General features: G+C 36.7%; 1 protein-coding gene across 1 annotated transcript in view; it reads right to left on the bottom strand.

Annotated features, from left to right (window-relative positions):
• Nucleotides 1-1,273: 1,273 nt before the first annotated feature.
• Nucleotides 1,274-21,767, bottom strand: part of Pcsk1 (proprotein convertase subtilisin/kexin type 1) — a 46,940-nt gene continuing 26,446 nt past the window's right edge. The window contains 7 exon segments of the mRNA NM_017091.2: nt 1,274-4,216; nt 5,981-6,142; nt 8,282-8,415; nt 9,429-9,586; nt 10,177-10,410; nt 18,932-19,032; nt 21,551-21,763. Of these exon segments, the coding sequence (NP_058787.1) occupies nt 3,842-4,216; nt 5,981-6,142; nt 8,282-8,415; nt 9,429-9,586; nt 10,177-10,410; nt 18,932-19,032; nt 21,551-21,763 (1,377 nt within the window). The 3' untranslated portion in view covers nt 1,274-3,841.

The following is a 21,767-nucleotide window of genomic DNA, read 5'->3' as shown; positions in this document are numbered from 1 at the left end:
CCTTCTGGAGAGAAGAATAGGGTAACTTGATAGTTGAAACAAAATAATTCTAGTAGGAGGAGACCATTACACTAAGGGAAACAACTGAAACAGAAAGTCCAGCAATGACCTCATGTGTAAGCAGAATGTTTACAAAGATTGGAACAACAGTAGTTATAAAGAAGAAGGGAATTAGAACTAGGGAGATGGAAATACAAGATGAAAGGGTACAGAACTGCAGCCATGTAGGATAAACAAGTAAACCAGTATAGTCATATAATTTTTGGCATAAGAGCTACCGCCAGTTCCAACTTATTGCCTGCAGTTAAATTAACCCTGTCAAAATCAAGAGAGGGTGATGACTAACTGAAGGGGCTGAGAGTTAATTTACTTCACCTCAGTAATATATATAGCCTCTGGCTCACACTAATGAAAAGACTTTGAGTATTTCTAAAATGAGAGGTCAAAGCCCAATTAGAAAATCCCTGTCGAATACTTGGAATATTATTTTAGTCCAGATGAATGACCACTTAGGAGAAGAAAATTGGTTGTCAGGGAAAACCCACACTCAGGGACATAAGAATCAGATTCTAAGCTGGTAGAAGTTCTAAGGGTGGTAGGTAGCTTGTGTAGTAGCAAGGTGTCCTGAAAATAGAAATTGGCTGTTCAATAAGTGTTCATCTTAGAAGGGGTCAACAGCTTTCTGCTGTACATTGGCTATAGACTGAACAGTCATAAATAATTTCTCTGAGACAGTGAGTCTTTTCCATTTTGCCTGCCCTTTTCGCCTCCTCCACACCTCAGTCAGATAGTTTCTTTGTATTGTCATGACCATGAAAGCCTAGGTTGGGTGGGCAGATCAAACATACCTGTTCAGTTAGGTACTTAATTTGTCTTTAAGGAAGCCTGGCTTCCTGAAAATGAATTACTCAACATTTTAACATAAACATTCTGCCTTTTGAAAGTCCATTGGGAAACATTTTATGAGAAAGAGGGAACCTGTGTTGGTCGGAAACATGAGGTTTTCCTTTTTGACTTAGTGAGGGACCATTTATTCTTCTGATTTATTTACATATTCTGGTTAATACAGCAAGTGTGTAATGTAAGAGTTCCATTAAGAATTCTAAGACCATGTTAGACTGTTAGATTGAGTTGTACATTGTATTAGGATATTAGATAAACATAACTTTTAGTATGACACTCATATGTCATATATATATGCTTTTTCATTTACAGGGGAACATGCCTATTAAAACTATTTTATTAGATGAAAAATTCTTATTCTCATGAAAGCTTTTGATTCTTTAATATAATTTATTATGCTTTTTAAAATTCTGTTGTTAAAAGCATTGGTACATTACAAATACTTGTAAAGAAAATATAGCTTAATATTCCAAGGGAAATATTATATAATTATCCTTTTTTAACATTTTCACAAAAATCCACATAGGCACTAAGAAAGGCTGACAAAAATATTCTTTTTATGTGTAGACAATATATACTCCAGGTTGGAAACATTCAAACATGGTATTGTCTAAATATTAAAGCTTACCCAAGTGAATATTTGGCTATAGCCCATGAATTGGTTAGGGTTCTTAGAGGGGAAATATATATTAGAAAGTGCTGAAGAAAAATCTCCATAAGTTAGAATAAGGACCAGAAAGGGTGGGGTTGACCTCCCACTCTTTCGTTTTTTAAAATCACATATTAATTGTCAGTTACTGATATTATTCTTTAGGTCTTTTCTAAGTAGCTGAAATTTAATGTTTTAACTCTTAAGTCCTTTTCAGTTGTAATGTGCTATAATAGTAAACATTTTATTTAAACCTTATAGTAACCACATTGCAAAACCTTCAAAATCAGAGGGATCAAGGGCAAGGCTCTGGAAAGGGCTTTGTTATGTACAAATGCAAATGATGAAACAGGAGGTGAAAATTTGTGCTACTAATCTCACTCAAAGCAAAGACAAATAAGCTGTCTTAGCAGTGGATGTAGACTGTGTAGGACATTTGCAAACAGAAACTCAGTTGGACAACACAGGCAGAGAGTTAACTAGAGTGTATGTTGGCATATTAAGAGAAGGAAATCTCTAGTTAATGAATAGTACATTTGAACATCCAGGTGAGATAAGATCAAGTGTTCATATTAAAGGAGACTTTAGAGGTATTTTGTGGGTCCGAAGTACTCACTGTTTTACTTATAAATGCAACAATTTAACTAGCTCATATCAAATTCAATTATTAACGGCAAAGACTGCTTGGAAATAATTGCAGGAAATACTTTTCCTAATGTATTTACACCGATATAGATTCACTTAGTATATGAGTAGGCAAAGTTACATGCATAGAAAGACAAACATCACATTTTCTCTTATATGTGGAATCTGAGTTAGATAAAAAGTCCTGAAAGTGGAAGTGGGAATACTTAGAAGAGCAAGAGGACAAGCAAGGAGAGACAGAAGAGATGCTGATGCGGGATGGACATTGTACAAATCATGAAATACGTGTATGAGAATGTCAAAATGAAATCTGACTCCCTGCAACTAATAGATGATAATTAAAAAGGAATAAATGGCTTGGATGCTGAGTAGTAACCAATTAACTGGCTATTGTAAAACAAAAAAATATATGGACCAGGGAAGGCTTGACTTTAAATTTTACTTGGAAGTTGCTATCTCTAGCTAGCTGTTGCTGTGATGGAAGATGGGTCCGAGAATCGGGTTTTATATGAGATCTACACTTCACACTTTCATCAGTCTTTCACACTTCTGAAATATTCTTCATAACTTACAGAGAATAAAAATAAGACCTAAGTGTTGTCTACCTGTTTTTGATTTGAAACATGGAAGCATTTTGTTAAGAATTTGAATACTGTTCTCTGAGACTACAGAAGACCTGTGGTGTCCAGAAATGACCATTCATATAGAGAACCAAAAGAAGCTGTCCTAGGAACACAGCTTGCAAAGGGAGTCTTGCTGCTTCTCTGCTTTGTGAACATTTTCCCTGTTATTATATTGGCTTTCTATATTTTTGAGTGACTCCTTGTTATTAAACAAAATTATGACTAGGAATTTGCCAAAATGAAGTATAACTTTGTTTTGAGAAAATCACATGAATTAGTTCTTTCTTTGAATTTTGAGTTTGCCACACAAAAAAGAAACATACAAGGCACAAAGGGGGAAATAGAAAGCCAGGTCTCATACAGCAAGGGTCACAGCCAACTTTCGACCCACAGAGACCTCTACATGGTACACCAATTGAGAGCAACTATTCTAGCTAATAAAAATCTTAAGCTCTGTTTCTGAATTTAAATAAAGCATTTTATTCCAGCTCCTCCAAAATGGTCAGTTTATCAGTCTCAGCATTAGTAATACATGTTACTTATGATCTGAACCTAGTTGTGAACTTTCTCACTAGATACTTTATAAATGCTTCCTTGTTATCAAAATTCAAAGAACCCCATTGCAAAAATAGGAAACAAGATAAGCTGTAGCCCTCAAACTACCATTGTTGATTACTTTTCTAAATCTCCCACTCTTTTCCTATTCTTGTGAGATATGAAATGGGGAGGCTTTAGGAGCTGTTCTACTGCAGCAAAGGGTTGTGTCCCAACAGCGACTTTAGAAAGAAGTTGCTTCACTTGTATAGACAGGGAAGACATATTCTTAAACACTGAGACCAATTATGAAGTTGGCTTTCATTTTGGAACTCACTCCAAAAGTACAGTTTGAGAAGAAAAAGTAAAATTACAATGAAGGACATTATAATCACAGGAAGCAGGGATACAACAACTCCAGACCCAGGAACATCTAAGGAAAAGGAGGGTACATAAGGATTTCTAACTCAGGCCATATACACTTATTTTAATTCTTCTCATTCAGAATGTCCATGAGTGCTTGCAGCAGCCTGTCATCTCTATGCTTATAAGGTTTTGTGTTATAGAAAACATCAACATAGTCGCTATACAGACTGTCTTCAGAGTCTTCAAGCTGGGAGGGCTTGTTGAGCTTTTCCAGGGCTTCATAGAGACCCTCATAAGGGACACTGAGCTTAGCACTTGGAATCTTTGATGATTGCTTTGAAGGTGTGTTCTTGCTGAAAGCACTTTGTAGGAGCCGTAGCATGGCCTTTGAAGGAGCTCCTTGTACCTGCTCATCTCTTCTGTCTTCCACACTGCTGCTGCTGGAGTTTTTGGGTACCAGGAGATTGCCATTCAGGCTGTTTTGTGTGGGCTTCTCCTGAAATACAAAAATGCCACCAGCAAAGGCAAAAGCTCATTATTTACAGCTGGAAACCCTAGCTGCAGCCTTAACACAATCCTAACAGATCCCCTGAGAAGCAATTTAAAGACTGGAGAAAAAGTAAGTCTTGGAGTTATATGGGTTCATATTTCAACATTTATTTTTCCACTTCCAGATTCAGCTTTGGTATCTTTTTTCATCTCCCAGAATTCCAGCTATAGAAATAGAACTCAGAACACTTTTATTTCTGGTAGTTTTGAAGATCGAGATTATGCAAGTATATACTCAGTGTGCTGTTTTCCTTCACTTTTAAGAGTAACATAATGGAATCCATTTGGAGAAATGACACTAAATATTTAACCACTCATTTGTAAAGCACAAGTTGGTTATTGTATACAAAAACAGCTGACTAGAGAATTCTTGCTTTTGCTCTTGTTAGAGTCTATTGAATTCTGAAAAACTCCTAGGGGAGAGAAGTCATGGGTCAGGAACTGGGAAATCTGAGAAGTTGCTATTTGTTGACCATTATGGTAATACAGTTGTTCTCTAGGATTTTCCATGGTACCAAAATCTATGGATGCCCAAGCCCTTTGTATAGAATGGAAGCTATTGCTAAACGATCCATACATATCCTCCAATATACACTATCATCTCTAAGACATCTGTTAATATTTAACATAATATAAATACTGCATATTTAAGGGAAATAATATATTTATATATTAATTATAGAAAATACATTCTAGATACAGGGAAGTAAGTCTTTACATGTTCAGTACAGAGGCAGTTGTTTCAAACACTTTTGATCCATACTTGACTTAGTGGACTGCAAGGATTTAGAGCCTACCATATAAAGAGATGATCATATTTCAATTCTTTAACAATGAAAAGTCTTGTTAATACTTAGAAAGGAATCTTGGGGAAACATTCATAATGTGGATTTTCCCCAGGCACTGTAGAGAAACTGTACCTGGATTCTGCCTAGTATAAGACAAATAGGACCAAAACCTTAGCTGAAGCTTTCTCAAATCTAGTTTATACATTCCTCATGTAAATGCCATGTCTTGCAACCTCCTCAAACATCTAGTTCAGAGATCTCCCATTTAGGACAGATCATTCCAGAGATCCTAAAATCCCTCCTACAATAGAGGCCCTGTGTTAGATGCTTCTGTGTGGGGAGACAGATACCATTATTTTTATGGCTTCTGAGAGGGACAAAACCAGTAATTCTTGAACCTAGGATCACAATTGGTTTTTCTTAGCTACCCTCTGAAATTTTCCAAGAGAAATATGACAAGGCATGTCACTTAAGCACCAATTTCTAAGCAGAAATTAGTAATTAGTAATAAGCTCACATGATGTGATTGTCTAAAGTTGGTTTCTTTACTTTATATGTCTCTTCTTAGCATCGAAGATTACAATTAAAATGAGGTAAGATTGAACATTGTTAATGTACACTGCATTATAATAATACAATATATATTATAAAATGTATATTGACAATCTAAAAGACAGTTTGATTTGCAATAAGCTGTCATACGCAGATATAATTCAAGTTATAGAATTTATCAATTTTAATTAATAATCTCAAGATTTAAGTACAAAAGAAAAAGAATGGCTAATTCAGTTGGAAACCAACAGTTTTTCTCTTCTAAGGCCTTTCACTCTATGCATATGTGAATTCTTCCCTTCCTAAAAATTAGATGCATTTCTTCTCACTTATTGCCCACTAGTGTCTAAAAAAGAACATGCTACACAAACCTCCACAACATTCACCATCTTTTCCACTCCTCTCCTGTCATTCTGGACAGTATTGTAGGACGTGTATACACGAGGCTGCTTCATGTGTTCTGGCTGAGAAGATGTGCCATGCAAAATCAACTTCCAGTTCACAATCCTTCCTTCATTTTGCATTCTTCCAGACTGGTTAAAACAAACAGTATTTATTTTAGTTCGTGTTTCAAACATAAAACAAACTCATTAAAATTGCCAAAAGAATATCATAGTTAAAATTTAATTTTAAGGCATTGTATATTTCATTTTCAAAGATTTATTTTAAAAGAAACAACTGGATAGATCCACTCCTTGGTTAAAAACCAATACTATAGAAGTCAAACAGTTTAAAAAAATGATTTATTGCCTCACAACCAAGATTCTAGGTTTAAAAAGCAGAGTTCTCTATGTAAGTCTATTGTGTCACATGGAGTCTATTCTTGAAAAGCTCTTAAACATCTATAAGTCAAAGTTCTAAAGGGGTGTAGTCAAATGTGTAGATTTGATATGAAGTGGCTCTGTCTTAGAAAGTAGAGTTATTTAGATTCTTGCAGTTGAAATTGAGCTAAAGAATTAAGGAGGGGCTGGAGAGGTGGCTCAGTGGTTAAAAGTAATGGCTGCTCCTCTAGAGGATCCCGGTTCAATTCCCAGCAGTCAAAACCCTCTGTAACTTCACTTCTAGGGGATCCAATGTCCTCTCTTGTTTACCAGCATAAATGTGGTATACATACATACATACATACATACATACATACATACATACATACATACAGGCAGAACATTCACCCACATGTAATATCTATGTTTTTTAAGAATTGTGGAAGGTAAAAAGAATAGTGCCAATAAGTAATAATATTACTCTCTTCTTATAACAGGACTTGCTTCAGTTTTCATTTTCTAAGCTATAATCAAGAATTAATTTCAAGTGTATGTCTGAGCATGTGAAATACATATGTGTGGAAGTCAGACACAATTTGTCTATATGGGGTCCAGGATCAAACTCAAGTTAGGCTCAGCTTGAAGGCAAGTGTCCTTACCCATTAAGTCATCTTACCAGCCCTATTTCAATCATCTGTAGAAAGTTATCATCTGAGAAAATGTAGAAAATATGTAATTTGAATTAATTGGTATCTTTAGAATTTAAACTGATTTATATTTTTAAAAAATTTATCAAGGCAACTGAGCAGTGATGCATATCTTTAATCCTAGCACTCTGGAGGCAGAGGTAGACAGAACCCTTGAGTTTAAGGCCAGCCTAGTCTACAAAGTGAGGTCTAGGACAGTCAAGGTCTCATAGACAAACCATGTCTAGAATAAAACAACAACAAAAATTATCTAGGCAATGAGATCTGCACTGATGGTTCTTACAGTTTTCTTACAGAACTCAAAGACAGAGCACTACCATTTATATCCTAACCTCAAAGAAGCAGGGGATTGGTGCACAAAGAGTTGAGCTACTTGACTTCATGTCAGACATAGTCCTGCCACTTCACCCTTGTAGCATTGTCCTTTAAAGCATTCCAGAGAGTGTTAGAACAGATCCAGTGTCTGAAATGCTGGGAATAAGAATTATTTCAGATTTCAAACCTTGCCAGTGTTAGAGTGTTTATACTAGCTTTACCACGTGAATGTCCCTGTTTCCCAAAGACCAGAATGCTTTACAATTTTAAGGTTTTTGAACTCTAGAAATCAAAAATTTTAAAAAAGTAGTGTGGTTTTTGAGTTTTTGTTTGTGTCTTCTCTCTCTCTCTCTCTCTCTCTCTCTCTCTCTCTCTCTCTCGCTGTCTCTCTCTCCCTCTGTGTGTGTGTGTATGTGTGTGTGTTGTGTGTGTGACTGAAAGTAGAAAAAAAGATATTAAAGAAGATGTCTTGTTTAGACTGAAACAGAAAGCTATTATACTAGTCAATGAGAAGAGTAGAGTAGTAGTAAGAATGTTTTCTTGTGACTCCAGCCAAGTATCATAGCAAATCTGGCCTCACACCTGCCTGTCTGTGAATATGGATATTTCCAGGGATGAAAGGTCATATGGCTGGCTGCATTTAGACTTGGACACTTTATTAGTGTATCTTTTCTCATCTCATATAACATGGCTGAGTTTAGTAGTCTTTTAAAAATTGCTGCCTATATAACGAAGTGTCTGGGCAAGACTACACTTTTATCTTTCTTCTGCTAAAAACTGAAGAGGTCAAGTTCATTAGGCCCTAACTTGTGATACCATCCACATTTTAAAGTACTTACAAGTGTTTGAAAATGATCTTTGTTTATTATTTCTTTTTATTTATGCTTACCATGTCTGTAACTTTCAATGTCCAGGTGCCTACAGGATTCTCTCCCCATGTATGAACAGACATGAAGTCCCAATTCTTAAAGCCATTGGGGGATGTATCCCTTTCCCTTTCAGCCAACAGTACGGTGCTGGTTCCTATTTTCATACAACAAATATAAGTTAGTGAATATCTTAACATGACAGTCTCGTCATCGGATTCACTCTAGCATCTGATAACTTGTAATGAAAGGGGAGATTAGGTCTGGGAGGGGGTGAAAATCTCAGTAGTATTTTATAAAACTCCAGGGCATCTAGAAAGTATAACCCTGTAATCAATAGAGTCTAATCTAAAACTTCAAGATTTCACATGCTAGATAGAGAACATAAAGTTAGACAGCAGATCTTTCCTTGCCTACTATCAATAGAAACTGAAATTACTCCACTGAATCACTAAAATATTTCGTAGGAAGGTGTTAACTATATTTTCATTTATTCATTTGTATATGCTCATGTACTCATGTGCATGCACATGTGTGTTTCATGGCACATAGTGGAGTTAAGAGGATAACTTATGGGAGTCAATTATCTCCTATCACTTGGTCCTGGGGAAGGAACTCAGGCAATTAGGTTTAGCAGCAGATGCCTTTATCTGTTGCTTATCTTACTGCCCCATTATCATACTTACATATAGTAGGACAACTTCTGGTGGGTTGTAGTTTATGGCTCAATATTCCTTAACTCATCTTAACTAGAACTCTCTCAGCAAAATCTATACTATCATATATCTTTACTCATATGGCTGTGAACCATATGAATAACAACTATTCTCAACTTTGTGGATCACAATTCCTAACTTTTCCATCGATTTCTTTCAGTGTTCCAGACATATCAATAAGTTTTGAGAATTATTCAAAAGATTTTACTGTCACCTAAGAGAATCTTTTATTTTGGGAAATGAACAAAGATTGAAAATAGGTGATTTTAGAAAAGTTTATTAATCAGTATCATAATCATAATCATTAAGCAAAGAACCCTCGTCTATCTAGAAACCAGTGGAAATGAACAGGAAGAAGAAATATATCATCAACAAAAAGATCATGTTTTAAATACATGTAAATGCCTCTGAGGAAACTTAGTTCTATGATCATTGAGTGGTTGTTCAAGTTTACCAGCAGCAGAGGTAAGTGTGACATGAAGGTCTCCTCTACGAGAATATTCGATTGTTGCTTCAAATTGCACATGTTCCAGGGAATTGATAGCATTTTCTTGTCCTTCACAAGCTCTTGTAGGGATTTCAACAATCACTTCTCCATTAGCTTTCAGGGCTCTACATACATTAGAGAAGCAGAATTTTTTTTTAAGAAAGGTATTTCTCCTGCCATCCTTTTGTTTGTTTGTCACAATTGCACATGGATGTCTTGGCCAGATAATCAGAAAGGCTTGCTATCACTAGAGTTCAATTCATAATTATCTATAGATGAATTTAATGTATAAGAAATTGATAAGAAACAAATATATAAGTATGATGCTATTTTCTATAGAATCAAATTCCTACAGCTTTGTCTGCAATCTAATAAAAGTGGTCCATGAAAAGGATATCAATAAGGTGCTCATGAAAAAAATAATTTTGTGTATAAGGACTTCCTGAGGCATGTTCCTGGGCTATTTAGGCTCTGGGGTTGTGTGGGAGTAGATTTTTAACACCATTATGGTTGCTTTGATAAAACTATAATAGTCATAGCAGATTCTGCTTTCATGACTATCTATGATGAGCCTGAATCCATTCAATGCTCAACTTAGAAGAAAATTTATCCTGCCCAGGCATAGAGAGACAGCCACAGAGAATACTGTTAATCTCTGTCTCCATCTATATAAGAAGAGCAAGTATATGAGAAAAATTTGGCTGACAATACTTACCTAGGCTCAAAGTTGTTGTCTTTTATGATACATTCTTTCTTCTCAGGCACGTTTCTCCAAGTTCTAGGATCAGCCAAATCCACCAGAGCTTTGGCATTTAGCAAGCCAAATCCAAATCGGCTGTTCACCATCAAGCCCGCTCCATTCTTTTTCCAACCTGGGTTATTGGCCAATGGGTCATACTCAGAGGTCCAGACAACCAGATGCTGCATATCTCGCCAGGTGAGATTTGGGCTAGAGGGAAAGTGACCCAAAGTATCTTTTAGGAACAAATTAAGTGTTAAAAGTAAGCATTCCCTTTCAGGGGTTATTAAGTGCGGCTTGTAAATATGTACTTTATTGCTTAATGTTATGTTCTTTTATTTAGAACTAACAATACAATATTAAAGTTTCTCACCTATAGCATATAAGTGAAACTCTTGTTATCAGTAAATCCGGCCTCAGCACTGTTGAAGTGTGAAATTTCATCCCTGACTCTAATTTTTATATTTATCTAAAGTCAGTTTTTAAAAACATAACATTTTGTTCGTGTCTCTAGTTCTGTTTATAGAATGCTTTAGCACCATTTATGAAACTTCACTGAAGCTTCGTTTTTATTATAGGAAATATCAGATGTGAAAGACAAGGATTTGTAACCTACTCACCACATCTTGCCTTTTTAAAAAAAATGTAGTCAGAGCTCCATATTCACAGGTTGCATATACTTAAGATTTAAGCAAATATAGATAAAGAATATTTGAAAGGAAAAATTTGCATCTATACCAGTGAGTATATACTTTTTCTTGTTACCATTCCTTAAGCAGTGCAATGTAACAAAATTTACATTGCATTATGTATTTTAAGTAATGTGTATATTACTACACCATTTCATATAAGAGACCTGGGCATCCACAGAACCTGGCCCTGGACCTGATTATTGGCAAATATTAAGGAAGGACAATAAACCACAGATCTCAAATTTTTGGCTTCATTGGTTTTCTCTTGAAAGACACTATGCTAAGTATTACTAGAATATTCAAGAAGGTGGCTCTGGTTCTTAAGGAACTTATGGTACAGTTAAAAATCTTTTATATAACTATATGTACTGAATGTTGCATTTTTAACTTAATATACTATGAAAGTCTGGGGAATGTCTTTACTGGGAAGATATGCATGAGGTGAATTTAAACAATTAGTAAAACTTCTAAAAGGGAGTATATAGCAACCAGAGCAGCAGATGCATGGGGGAGGAACATCTGGAGCTAGTTTACAATGTGTATGCTAGGGCCAGAAAGAGACAATGAAGAGAACCGAGCCATAAGTCTGAAGATGCTCAATGTCACAAAATGAGCTTGACCTGTACTGTTTGGGCAGTGGAAATTGTTCTGGACTTTTGATTCAGAAAATTGTCTGAACCAGTTTTCTCCAACTTCTGAGCTCACATACTGCTCTGATCATTCTCTTTTCTCCACCTTATTAAATAACAGACGTGTGTGTGTGTGTGTGTGTGTGTGTGTGTGTGTGTGTGTGTGTGTGTGTGTGAGTGTGTGTGTTACTGTTTGCTTCTTAAACTAGAATTTAGCTACAAGGAATGAAAACTAACCTCACTCCCTAATGCTTAGCAAACATACAAGCACAAGATTATACAAGAGTATATATAAGTGGCTAGCAAGTAAAGGGGACCTTACATCAAGTCTGATGATCTGACTGCTATCCATAGCATTTTCTTGGTAGAAAGAGAGAACTGACTCTTGCAAGGTGTCCTCAAATATCTACATGTGTATCTTCTGTGACTCATATATGAACACAAACACACAAATGCCTTCTAAATGAATATAATATAAGTATTATCAATATTGCCTAAGCTATACTTATGTCTCACCAACATGACTACCTAAACATGAGCTGGACAAGGACAATAGACATGTCAAAGTGGACTAAAGAAAATTTGTAAGGCATCAGTCCTATATGAAGAACTGCAGGCAACTAAGGAATATTGAGAGTGAGAGAAAGAGTCCACCAATTCTGTATGTAATAGTAAATCATTTGCCTTAAAAACATGTAAAAGTGACATTATACAGACTGAAGAGGTTATATGTATATATACAGGAAGGGTTTATGTAAATAATGCTGATGAGTGATTGAAGGTTCCAGTGCATATACTTTTGAAGCTTACTGTTTTAGTCATTAGATTAATAACAGATTAAGTACATTTGTGATCTACTAATTTGTATAAAGAAATCATTAATTTAATAAGAAAGATCTTAAGCTTTTTATTGCTTTTTGAGATATGCATTATTTCTCTCTAGTCAAACCAAGCATTATTTAATAAACAATGCATATTTCTCAAATTTTCTACCTTACCATGAGACTGCAGAATCATGGAAATCTAGGTCAATTTCATGCCTTCTCCCCAGAGCTAAAAATATATCAGTTAATCAATTCCCTCTGCACTTGTTAAAGACCTGTGGGTGATTATACATATGTCCTCAAAGGCCTCCATTGATAAGATTTCTAAGGAATGTTAACTGTGTTTGAACCAGCTCCAATAAAGTGCCATTGTGCTATTGCCTTTGAAGGGAGCTGAAGTCAAGTCTTCAGCCCCCTTACCCCTCCCACACTTTCCATATGTTAATTCATAGCCCCTGAAGGCAAGGGCTTTAACTCCCAAGTTTCTCTGTTGGAGACCTTGTTCAGAAAATGTTTTTCAGGCACTCATGTCAGTATTTCCTATGGAAGAAGCAGGTAGAAAGCCTAAAGGCACTTTCATAATTTTATTTTTTATCAAGCTCCCAGTACACATGTAACTGCAAGGTTCATAAAACTGCTGGAACCTATTGTTTGGGCACCCCCAGAAATGATACAAGCCCATTTCTATGCTGGCCCACCTGACTGCTGGAATTAAAAAAACAGGAAAACCCGTTGAAGGAATCAGAGAAAGAACTGGAAGAGCTTGAAGGTGCTCGAGACCCCAAAAGTACAACAATGTCAAGCAACCAGAGCTTCCAGGGACTAAGCCACTACCTAAAGACTATACATAGACTGACCCTGGACTCTGTCCCCATAGGTAGCAATGAATATCCTAGTAAGAGCACCAGTGGAAGGGGAAGCCCTGGTTCCTGCTAAGACTGAACTCCCAGTGAACTAGACTATGCGGGGAGGGTGGCAATGGGGGGAGGTTTGGGAGGGGAACACCCACAAGGAAGGGGAGGGGGGAGGGTGATGTCTGTCCGGAAACCGGGAAAGGGAATAACACTTGAAATGTATATAAGAAATACTCAAGATAATAAAAAAAATAAAATAAAATAAAATAAAATAAAATAAAAACAGGAAAAAATCATTAAACCTTAATGTTTCATTTTGACTTGCTGTAATGGTCTACTCCATCAACACCTGACAGTTCCACTTATTCTCACTCTGCTGACTCAAGTTCTTGCCAGATATACTGTTAAACACCAGAGTGACAGGTGGAGGCTGGAAAAGGAGTCTAGTCTAGTGACTTCCAGTGTATCCCAGAATAGATACATCATAATCACTCACATACTGATTTCTGAGAAATACCCAACTCTCTCAATAAAAGTAGGTCAAGATGTTTATTTTTTAAAACCTTATCTATCCGGATTTCTATTTCACAAAAAAATAACAAAATAAGCATATGAACATTTAAGTCAATTACAAGACATTTTGAATCATGGCAACAAAGAGGGAGGAATAGAAAACGCATTATATAGTATTATGTTCCAATAAGTGTTTTGTACTCAGTCTGACTACTTTCTTTACTTAAGGCCTGCGTTGTCTCATCTGTCAAATAAGAAAGTTGTATATGATAATTTTCAGAATGCCTTATTATTCAGATCTTTTGTCAGTTTAACCTCTTGGCACTCATTGTCTTCTGCTTGTTTTTGTGACCATTACATATTCAGGAATCATTAGTCAGTTGAGCAGAAATGACTGTATTCTCAAGTACAAACTTCTGTCCTTAAAGCTTATTATTAAAATGTCTGCTTCATTCTGGTCTTCAAAATAAAATATCTTAAAGTAAAAACCACCTATCAAGGTGTCCAATGGGCAATGAGCAAATTTCCTGTTTGGGTGATCAGTGTTTGCAGGTATGTGCAAGGAAGAGAAAGATGGAGAATAAGGGGAATAAGGAATGTTTTGGTGATCACATTCAATGTATACATTGTTTACAGTCATATGACAGAGCATTTATTTTACATATAATTTTAGTGCTCTCTGTATTTTCAGATTTATACAAAATGTTTAGGAAATATTTAAGGAATTTCATTGTTAAGCAAATAAGAAAATTAAGTCTTATTTCTTAACAATTATTCCTCAGTTGTGTGCTTACATTGTATAAATGAAAAGGAGCTGCTAACAATAAAACTAATTCTGGACATCCTTCCTTTATTAATTAGTGCACAGCAACATCTGCACTAATTTAAAATATCAAGACTTCATTGTGGTACTAACCAGAAATATGTGTTCAAAAATTAGAGCTACAGAACTAAACATTGAAATTAAGCATTCTTTAATTAGAAAATGTGAGGATAAAAAAGTCTTGATACAAAATTATGTAGTGAAAATTCTTAGAGTATAAGTGGTTTACTCTCTATCTATTTGAATTTAAATGTTGAACAGTTTCTAACTTGAACTTTTCAAAAAAAAAAAAACCTTTCTAAGAATTTTGTGGGAGGTTGTTCCCCTGAGGAGTTTGTGCAACACTGATGGCTTATCTGGACTTTATTATTATTTATTAGAAAGCCTACGGCTCATCTGTTTGTTGAATATCTCCACAGGTGTCATTGAATCCAATGGTTCACTTGAGAATTTTTTCCTTATTAAAAATTACCTGATTCTTCTGATCTTACCACTGAAGAGAGAGGTGATCTTCTGTAAGCTTCCTTAGATATACTTAATGCACACTTATGGTGCCACTGGTGTTTATGCAGAAAATTTCTTTCTCCAGAATTTGCCTATGTGGTACCCTATAGAACAGTCTCATAATGACAGCTGGGTGAATTTGTAAAAAACAGATTTTAAGGTTAATTGATTAAAGTGCTCCTAGCATTGAAATGCCTTGGATGCCAGCTTAAAAACTAGCTTTTAGGGCAGATACCTCAGAATCTGAGTCCTTAGCAATGGGATCTGGGAATATACATGGAAATCACCTCCCCTGGACCTTTACTGTATTCAACAGTTACTGACTATGATGGTTTGCATATGTTTGGTCCAGAGAGTTGCACTATTAGGAGGTATGGCTTTGTATAATAGGTGTGTCACTGTGGGCATGGGATTAAGACCTTCACCCTAGCTGCCTGGAAGTCAGTTTTCCATTAGCAGCCTTCAAATGAAAATGTAGAACTCTCAGCTCTGCCTGCATCATGCCTGCCTAGATGCTACCCTGCTTCCACCTTGATGCTGATGGACTGAACCCCTGAACCTGTAAGCAATCCCCAAGTAAATGTTGTCCTTATGAGAGTTCACAGTCATAAAAATCTAACTAAGACACTGGATAAGGAAGGAAACTTTTACTTTGTAGATGTTGCAGCCAGAAACTACTCATTCTCCTTCTCTTTGTTCATTCCAGTTTCCTACCCCCATCTCTTAGAAGCACTGTAAGGAATATGCCAGTGCAGTCTTTTCTGGAAAACTAGATGATATTTATATCAGTCTCAGTCTCTGGCCTCCTTTGTTTGGTGGGATGATTGATTGCTTCCATTCAGTAGCAACTCTTCTCCCTGTCAGAACTGTGGAGGCTGCACAAGGTAGCACCATTTCAGGGCAGACAGACCTGAATTTATATCTTTTTTTTTTTGAGATATTGGTCACACTTTTTGACCCCTCCACCCCTCACTTTCTTCATTTATAAAATGCAGTGTAACTACTACTTCAATATTATAAATCTGTCATAAGGATTAGAATTAATGTTGTATGTGAATATCTAGCACACTGTTTGGTCCAAAGTAAGAACATGATAAACACTGAATGTCATTCTTGACAAGTTTAGTCAAAGGTCCTTCAGTCTCTGTTGTTCTATAGCGAGAGAGGAGTGAATGATTCAGTTAAGTCTGGGGCAATTAGGCGTGAAGCTTAGGCTCCTATTTAGAAATTCTAGCATTCAGATGTCCTGATATATAATCTTAGTATAGAGCATTTTGAATAGGGTACAGAAAGCCATCCAACTGAGAACAAACATCTCAATAATTGTTATATATTTACTAGGATGGATATAAAGCTTTAGACGGGTTCAGTCCATTGTATTGGAAACAGATTAAGTCCATTGTATTGGAACCAGGCAACCAAGTGAGGTCTCTGGAGGAGTGATGAGCTGTGTCTGCTTCTATAGACAGACAGTCAGAGGTGTTTAGCTGGAATTAGATTCAACTAATTGACTAAAGTTAGGGCAGAAGGGAGGACTGGAGCTAGGAACAATCATAACAACACGTTTTCAAGCAGAAGATAGTAGTGCCCAGCAATTGTGCCAGAAAGGTAAGTTGAAAATGAACACCTGTGTGTGTCTCTCTCTTATCCATGGATTCAAGGGGTGCTGGAAAGGACCTGGCAGCAAGGCAACTTCCTGGAGCTAAGTTGGGTAGCATAAAGCTACATACAACAAACTATTAATTTAGTTTAAAATCATAAATAGGATAAGGGTCTTCTAGAACCCATAAGGCTGTCTCCAGAAAAAAATTTCATAAGTACTCCCTTAAGCAAGTCTTCATTTAGGAGCAAAAACATTCACTGACCTACTTAGAAATTTCACAGCAATAAGTCCTCTCCTTTAGATAAAGTTCATTAAGACAAACAAGATTAATTAGGCTACAACATTCTTAGATAATATCCCTCCTATGGAGGTACAAAGGGTCAGACTTTAAAATGTCTGTTCTGGGATTGGAGAGATGGCTATATGGGAGAATATGCTCAGGGAGAATATGTACATTTGATTGTCCACACCCCTGATCAGGCAGCTTGTAATTGCCTGTCACTCCAGTTCAATATGATTTGATGCTCTCTTTTGGCCCTTGGAAGCATTGCAGGCATGTAGTGTACATACAAGCAGGTACACATGAATATATATATATATATATATATAAATTCTTAGATAACATTAACATTATGAATACTCCACTTAGTGGATACCTCTGATGTATTTGGTCACTAAACCAAAATGGCCCTGGCCTGGTTTCTTATGTTTATATGCATCTTACAGATAGTGAGAAGAAGCAAAAAGAAGCCCAACTTATTCAAACATCTCTGTAGTTCTTCTCAATAGGTAGACACTAGGTGAGAGCCTGGACAGGGGTTATGCAGGATCTCATTACTGATTTTCAAAAATCTCACCCTCATCTCTTCAGGGTACCCTAGAAATCTTAGGGCTTCACTGGACAAAGAGGTTAAGCCTCTCAGGACTTTTCCATAGGGCACAAAGAATAACATGTTCTGTTCTGTTCTGTTCTGTTCCAGTGAGTCTAGTCTACCATATATGTGGGAGGGCTTTATGCTGTCTTCCAGCTAGGTTAGCTTCTTGTCACCAAACATCAAAAGACAAAATTAAGAAAAGTGAGCTATGGAAGCAGGTGTGGGATACATGGGCTTTTTCCCCTTCTGTGTTGAGTGTTAGAATGTTGAACAGCTATTATGAAGTAAAAATGTTGCTAAATCCATTTTTAACATCATATACTAAAATAAAGCCCAGAGGTATTTAGAATTTAAGCATAGTAAGGAGCTACAGGAAAAACAAACAAACAAACAAAACAAAAACTCACAAAATTTAATCTAAATTACTTTGGGAGAATTTTCGAGAAAGAAGCTCTAGAGAAACAGAGTGGCAAACATTGCTGTATTCTTATTAGCTTCATTACACTAAAGTTACCTGTGAGTAAAACTGAAGGTAAATGTCAAACTGATAAAATTAATACATCTTTGAATCCAAGATTATAAAACTAGACCAGGCCCATAAAGAGGCTGTATCAGAGGGCAACTTGCCAAAGGACATAAATTCTGAGCCTCATCAGTAATGATCCCAAGTATTAATGAGACACCATTTCCTTCACACAGCAAACACTATAAAGGTAAACAGTGTCAGTACTTATTGTCAAAACTGGAGTTTTCACACATTTACTCCTGGTGAGAATATAACATGATGTAGCCTTCAAGGAAACAACTTGTCAATATGTGTCAAAATCATTAAAACACACCTCTCTTTGGCTCAGAACTCCCAATTCTGGGTGTTCATCCTGAGGAACATATAAGAGTTGTCAATACTTATAAGCAACATGATTTGATGACTTTTCCAAAATTTGAATTTATAATTTGAAATTGTGTGAAAAGATAAAAGTTCTGTTTTCAATTATCATGACTTATCTAGTTATATCCAATAATAAGTATCTAGTTAGCTCCAATATGAAGTTTTTATTTTTTGAAGAAAGCACATTTATTCTCAGCATCACTCTGGCTGATGTGTCAGGCTTGGTGCCCAGAAAGAGGACTGGAAGAGAACATGTATTTAGAAAGCTAAGGAGCATTGACTGAGATATGAGACAATATTTCTAACACATTATAAAATATTAGAAAATATGTGCAAGAGATATATGCTTCTTAAGTCTACATTGAAGCATCAATAATAATAATTTCAGAGTGGCAGGATTTATTTGGATTATGCTGTTTTTGTTGTTATTTTTGAAGTTGTTGAAATTTTCTCTTAAAAATCACATAGTCAGACAACAATGTGAGAAGCTGTTTCAGTCAAGTTGACCAGATTTTTGGGCCTTACTTTGCTTCCAAGGCTAGAGCAAAGATGCCAGCAGCCAGAGGTGCAGAAGCTGAGGTGCCTGTGTGGGTCTCTGTGCAGTCATTGTGCAGGTCCGCACTAGTCTAGAATGAAGGAGAGAAAGGTAGAGACATGAGGAACATGGATACCAAAGCCTGCATCTGCTATGACCAGGAAGCACAAGATTTGATTTTCTACTTCCTGTTCTCAAGCACCAACAGCGGATATTTGCCATCTGCTGTTATTTTAGTTTGCTCTCCTCCATGTGCAACTTGTCTATAATTCTGGTATCAAGCTGCCTTTTCTGGGGATGAAGTACTCCCACTATGAATATTTTCTCTTTTGAGATTTCCAAATGAAATTTGTCTATAAAAAAAGGAACTGTTTCTAAGTCACTGTGAATCATGCCAGTCTATTAATCATCAGGTCCATTGTGCATGGTTGAGCATATTTAGAAATTCTAACTCAAATAGCATTCCCTTTGGCCTTTAGATTGACATCTGTCTGCCTCTGTAATAGAGGAACATAATGACATTTTGATCAGAGACATTTGAACAAAACTTACTTAGAATAGATTTCACATTGACTGTTGACTTTATTGGAGAGCTACAAGTTTGTGTCTTCGGTCCTTAGATGGGACTCATCAGGTTTAAAAATTTAATGCACACTTAGTTCTGGGTTACAATTTTAAAACTACTGTGTATTAGATATGACTCACAGTCACATTATGTGGTCTTCACAGAATGGAATTTATATTTCCTGATAAATTCTATACATAACTGAGAACCTACCTTGTGAATGTATTTGGAATACTTAGTGCATGCAAGGAATTATGTAAGCTAGCTTTAGGATAATAATGAGGCTATGGAGATATATCATAGGTAGATCTGCAGATATGCAGAAATACCACAAAAACTTCCATCAGTTGGCCAGCTAAATAACAGGAGGACCAAATATTCCTAAGCAGACCCCACCGAGATTTCAGGGCTTCCATTCCTAAGCAGACCCCTACCTAGACTTCAGGGCTTCAGTCCCTAAGAAGACACCCATCCAGACTTCAGGGCTTCAGTTTTAACTGGAGATTTCAATGTGTGGGAGGGAGGTGTAAAAAAATGTTCTATTATCACTTCCTTTGGTTTTCCACTTAGCATCCTTGGATTTCTCAAGTTATGGTGGCTCTGCTTCTCAGAGTGCTGTGCAAGTCAAGCTGCCCTTTATACCTGTTGACACAAATAAACCCCTAAAGATGACTATGCTGAGGAAAAGGTTTATGTAAGAAAAAGCATGTTCCTTCAACTGTCTCAAATAGAATCTACCAGCTGTCTTTCCCAAGACTGCTAAGGATGAATCTCTACAAAGGTGAAAATCTCTTCCCTACTTCAGTGCAAGGGGTTCCAGATGATGGGGAGTCTATGCTGTGGCAATATTAAAATGCTTAACAGGCCATTTTCTGAAGTCAGCTCTGTATGCCACAGGAATAGAACCAGCCAGGGACTCTGACACCCATGTAGAGAAGTCTGCTAAAGCTACAAAGTGTCCCTACCACAAAGAACCCTTGATTAGAATGTCACAGTCTGTTTGTATTCAAGTAACTGAGCATATAGCATGAGAGGAAGGCCAGCACCTTCCAGTGAATACTACACAGCTCTGCTGCCTAAAGTAGGCACAGAAGGAGCTATAAAAACTGATACTGTGCAAACCATATATTGGTGCTTCTTAGTTTTTAGGATTGTTAATGAGAATTATGCATATATTCCAGAACTCCCATTTTCAGAAGACCAGACAATGATGAGGCCCTTGCTGTTCCACAAAGAACAAAATGTATAACATCCTATCATAATTTATTGGGGTTACTGGCAAACTCCAGACCCTGTTAATTATTAACTGGGTCACAGCCTACACTTTTATTGAGATTAAGATATGAATAGAATATAGTTGATTCTATGACCAGAGTAAAATTTAAGGCTTTTTACTCTGTTCTCAAAGCCTCCAGTTTTTCATTATGTCCTTGAAGGGAAATCCAATAATTGTTTATGACTCATGGAAGTGAAGGCACAGGCAGGCGTGGGCTGGAGGAGATTGAAGCATATAACTTCTCAAGCTACTTTCGCCAGAGGCTGAGGAGTTCACCCCAGGCAAAATTGAGACTATTATTATTTTCATGTAGGTTATCTGTTCTTGGGAGATATTACTGGTGTAGAGTCTACACTTTTATCATTTGCTAATGATCAAGCCACACTACATCCCTGTTATTAGAGGATCAGTAAGCACAGGGTGATGAAGCCCTATGACCCTGAAATCTCCTTTCATGCTGTTTTTTGGGTGGCATCAGACAAGCAGAAAAGGCATTTGGAGTGTTTGCTGCATGTAATGACAGGTTTCATGACTTCTCAGAGCTGAGTTAAAGAATGACAGGGAAAATCATCTTGGCAGAAGTGCCCATATCCTGAAAGAAACATTCCAATATATGCCAGTCTTTTAAGAGAGTAAGCAGGAATCTCCCCAACTGATACATCAAGCTGAAACAAATCATTTCCCTCAAAGGTCAGGGAAGAGGATCATTCTGAAAGTGTGCCTTGTTCTTCTCTACCTCAGCAGAGACACAGAAACAAAGAAACCTACTATTCGTTGGTCTGTGTAATCACCACTGCTGTAGGAGGTGGCCAGTGTGGAGGAACACTTCTCTGCATACCAGGGTGACAGGCCCTGCTGGGAGGCACTGCTGATAGAGATGGTGTAAATGCTGTCTGTGTAGCCATCACAGTCACAGTTATCTCCTTGACGACCCCCATTCCCTGAAGCCCAGACAAAAATGGAGCCTTTTCCTTGTCTCCCCTGA

This window comes from Rattus norvegicus, chromosome 2 (assembly GCF_021556685.1).
Source record: "Rattus norvegicus strain SHRSP/BbbUtx chromosome 2, alternate assembly SHRSP_T2T, whole genome shotgun sequence".
Taxonomy (NCBI): Eukaryota; Metazoa; Chordata; class Mammalia; order Rodentia; family Muridae; genus Rattus; species Rattus norvegicus.
The sequence above is the reverse complement of the archived record's forward strand: the minus strand, read 5'-3'. Positions and strand labels throughout refer to the sequence as shown.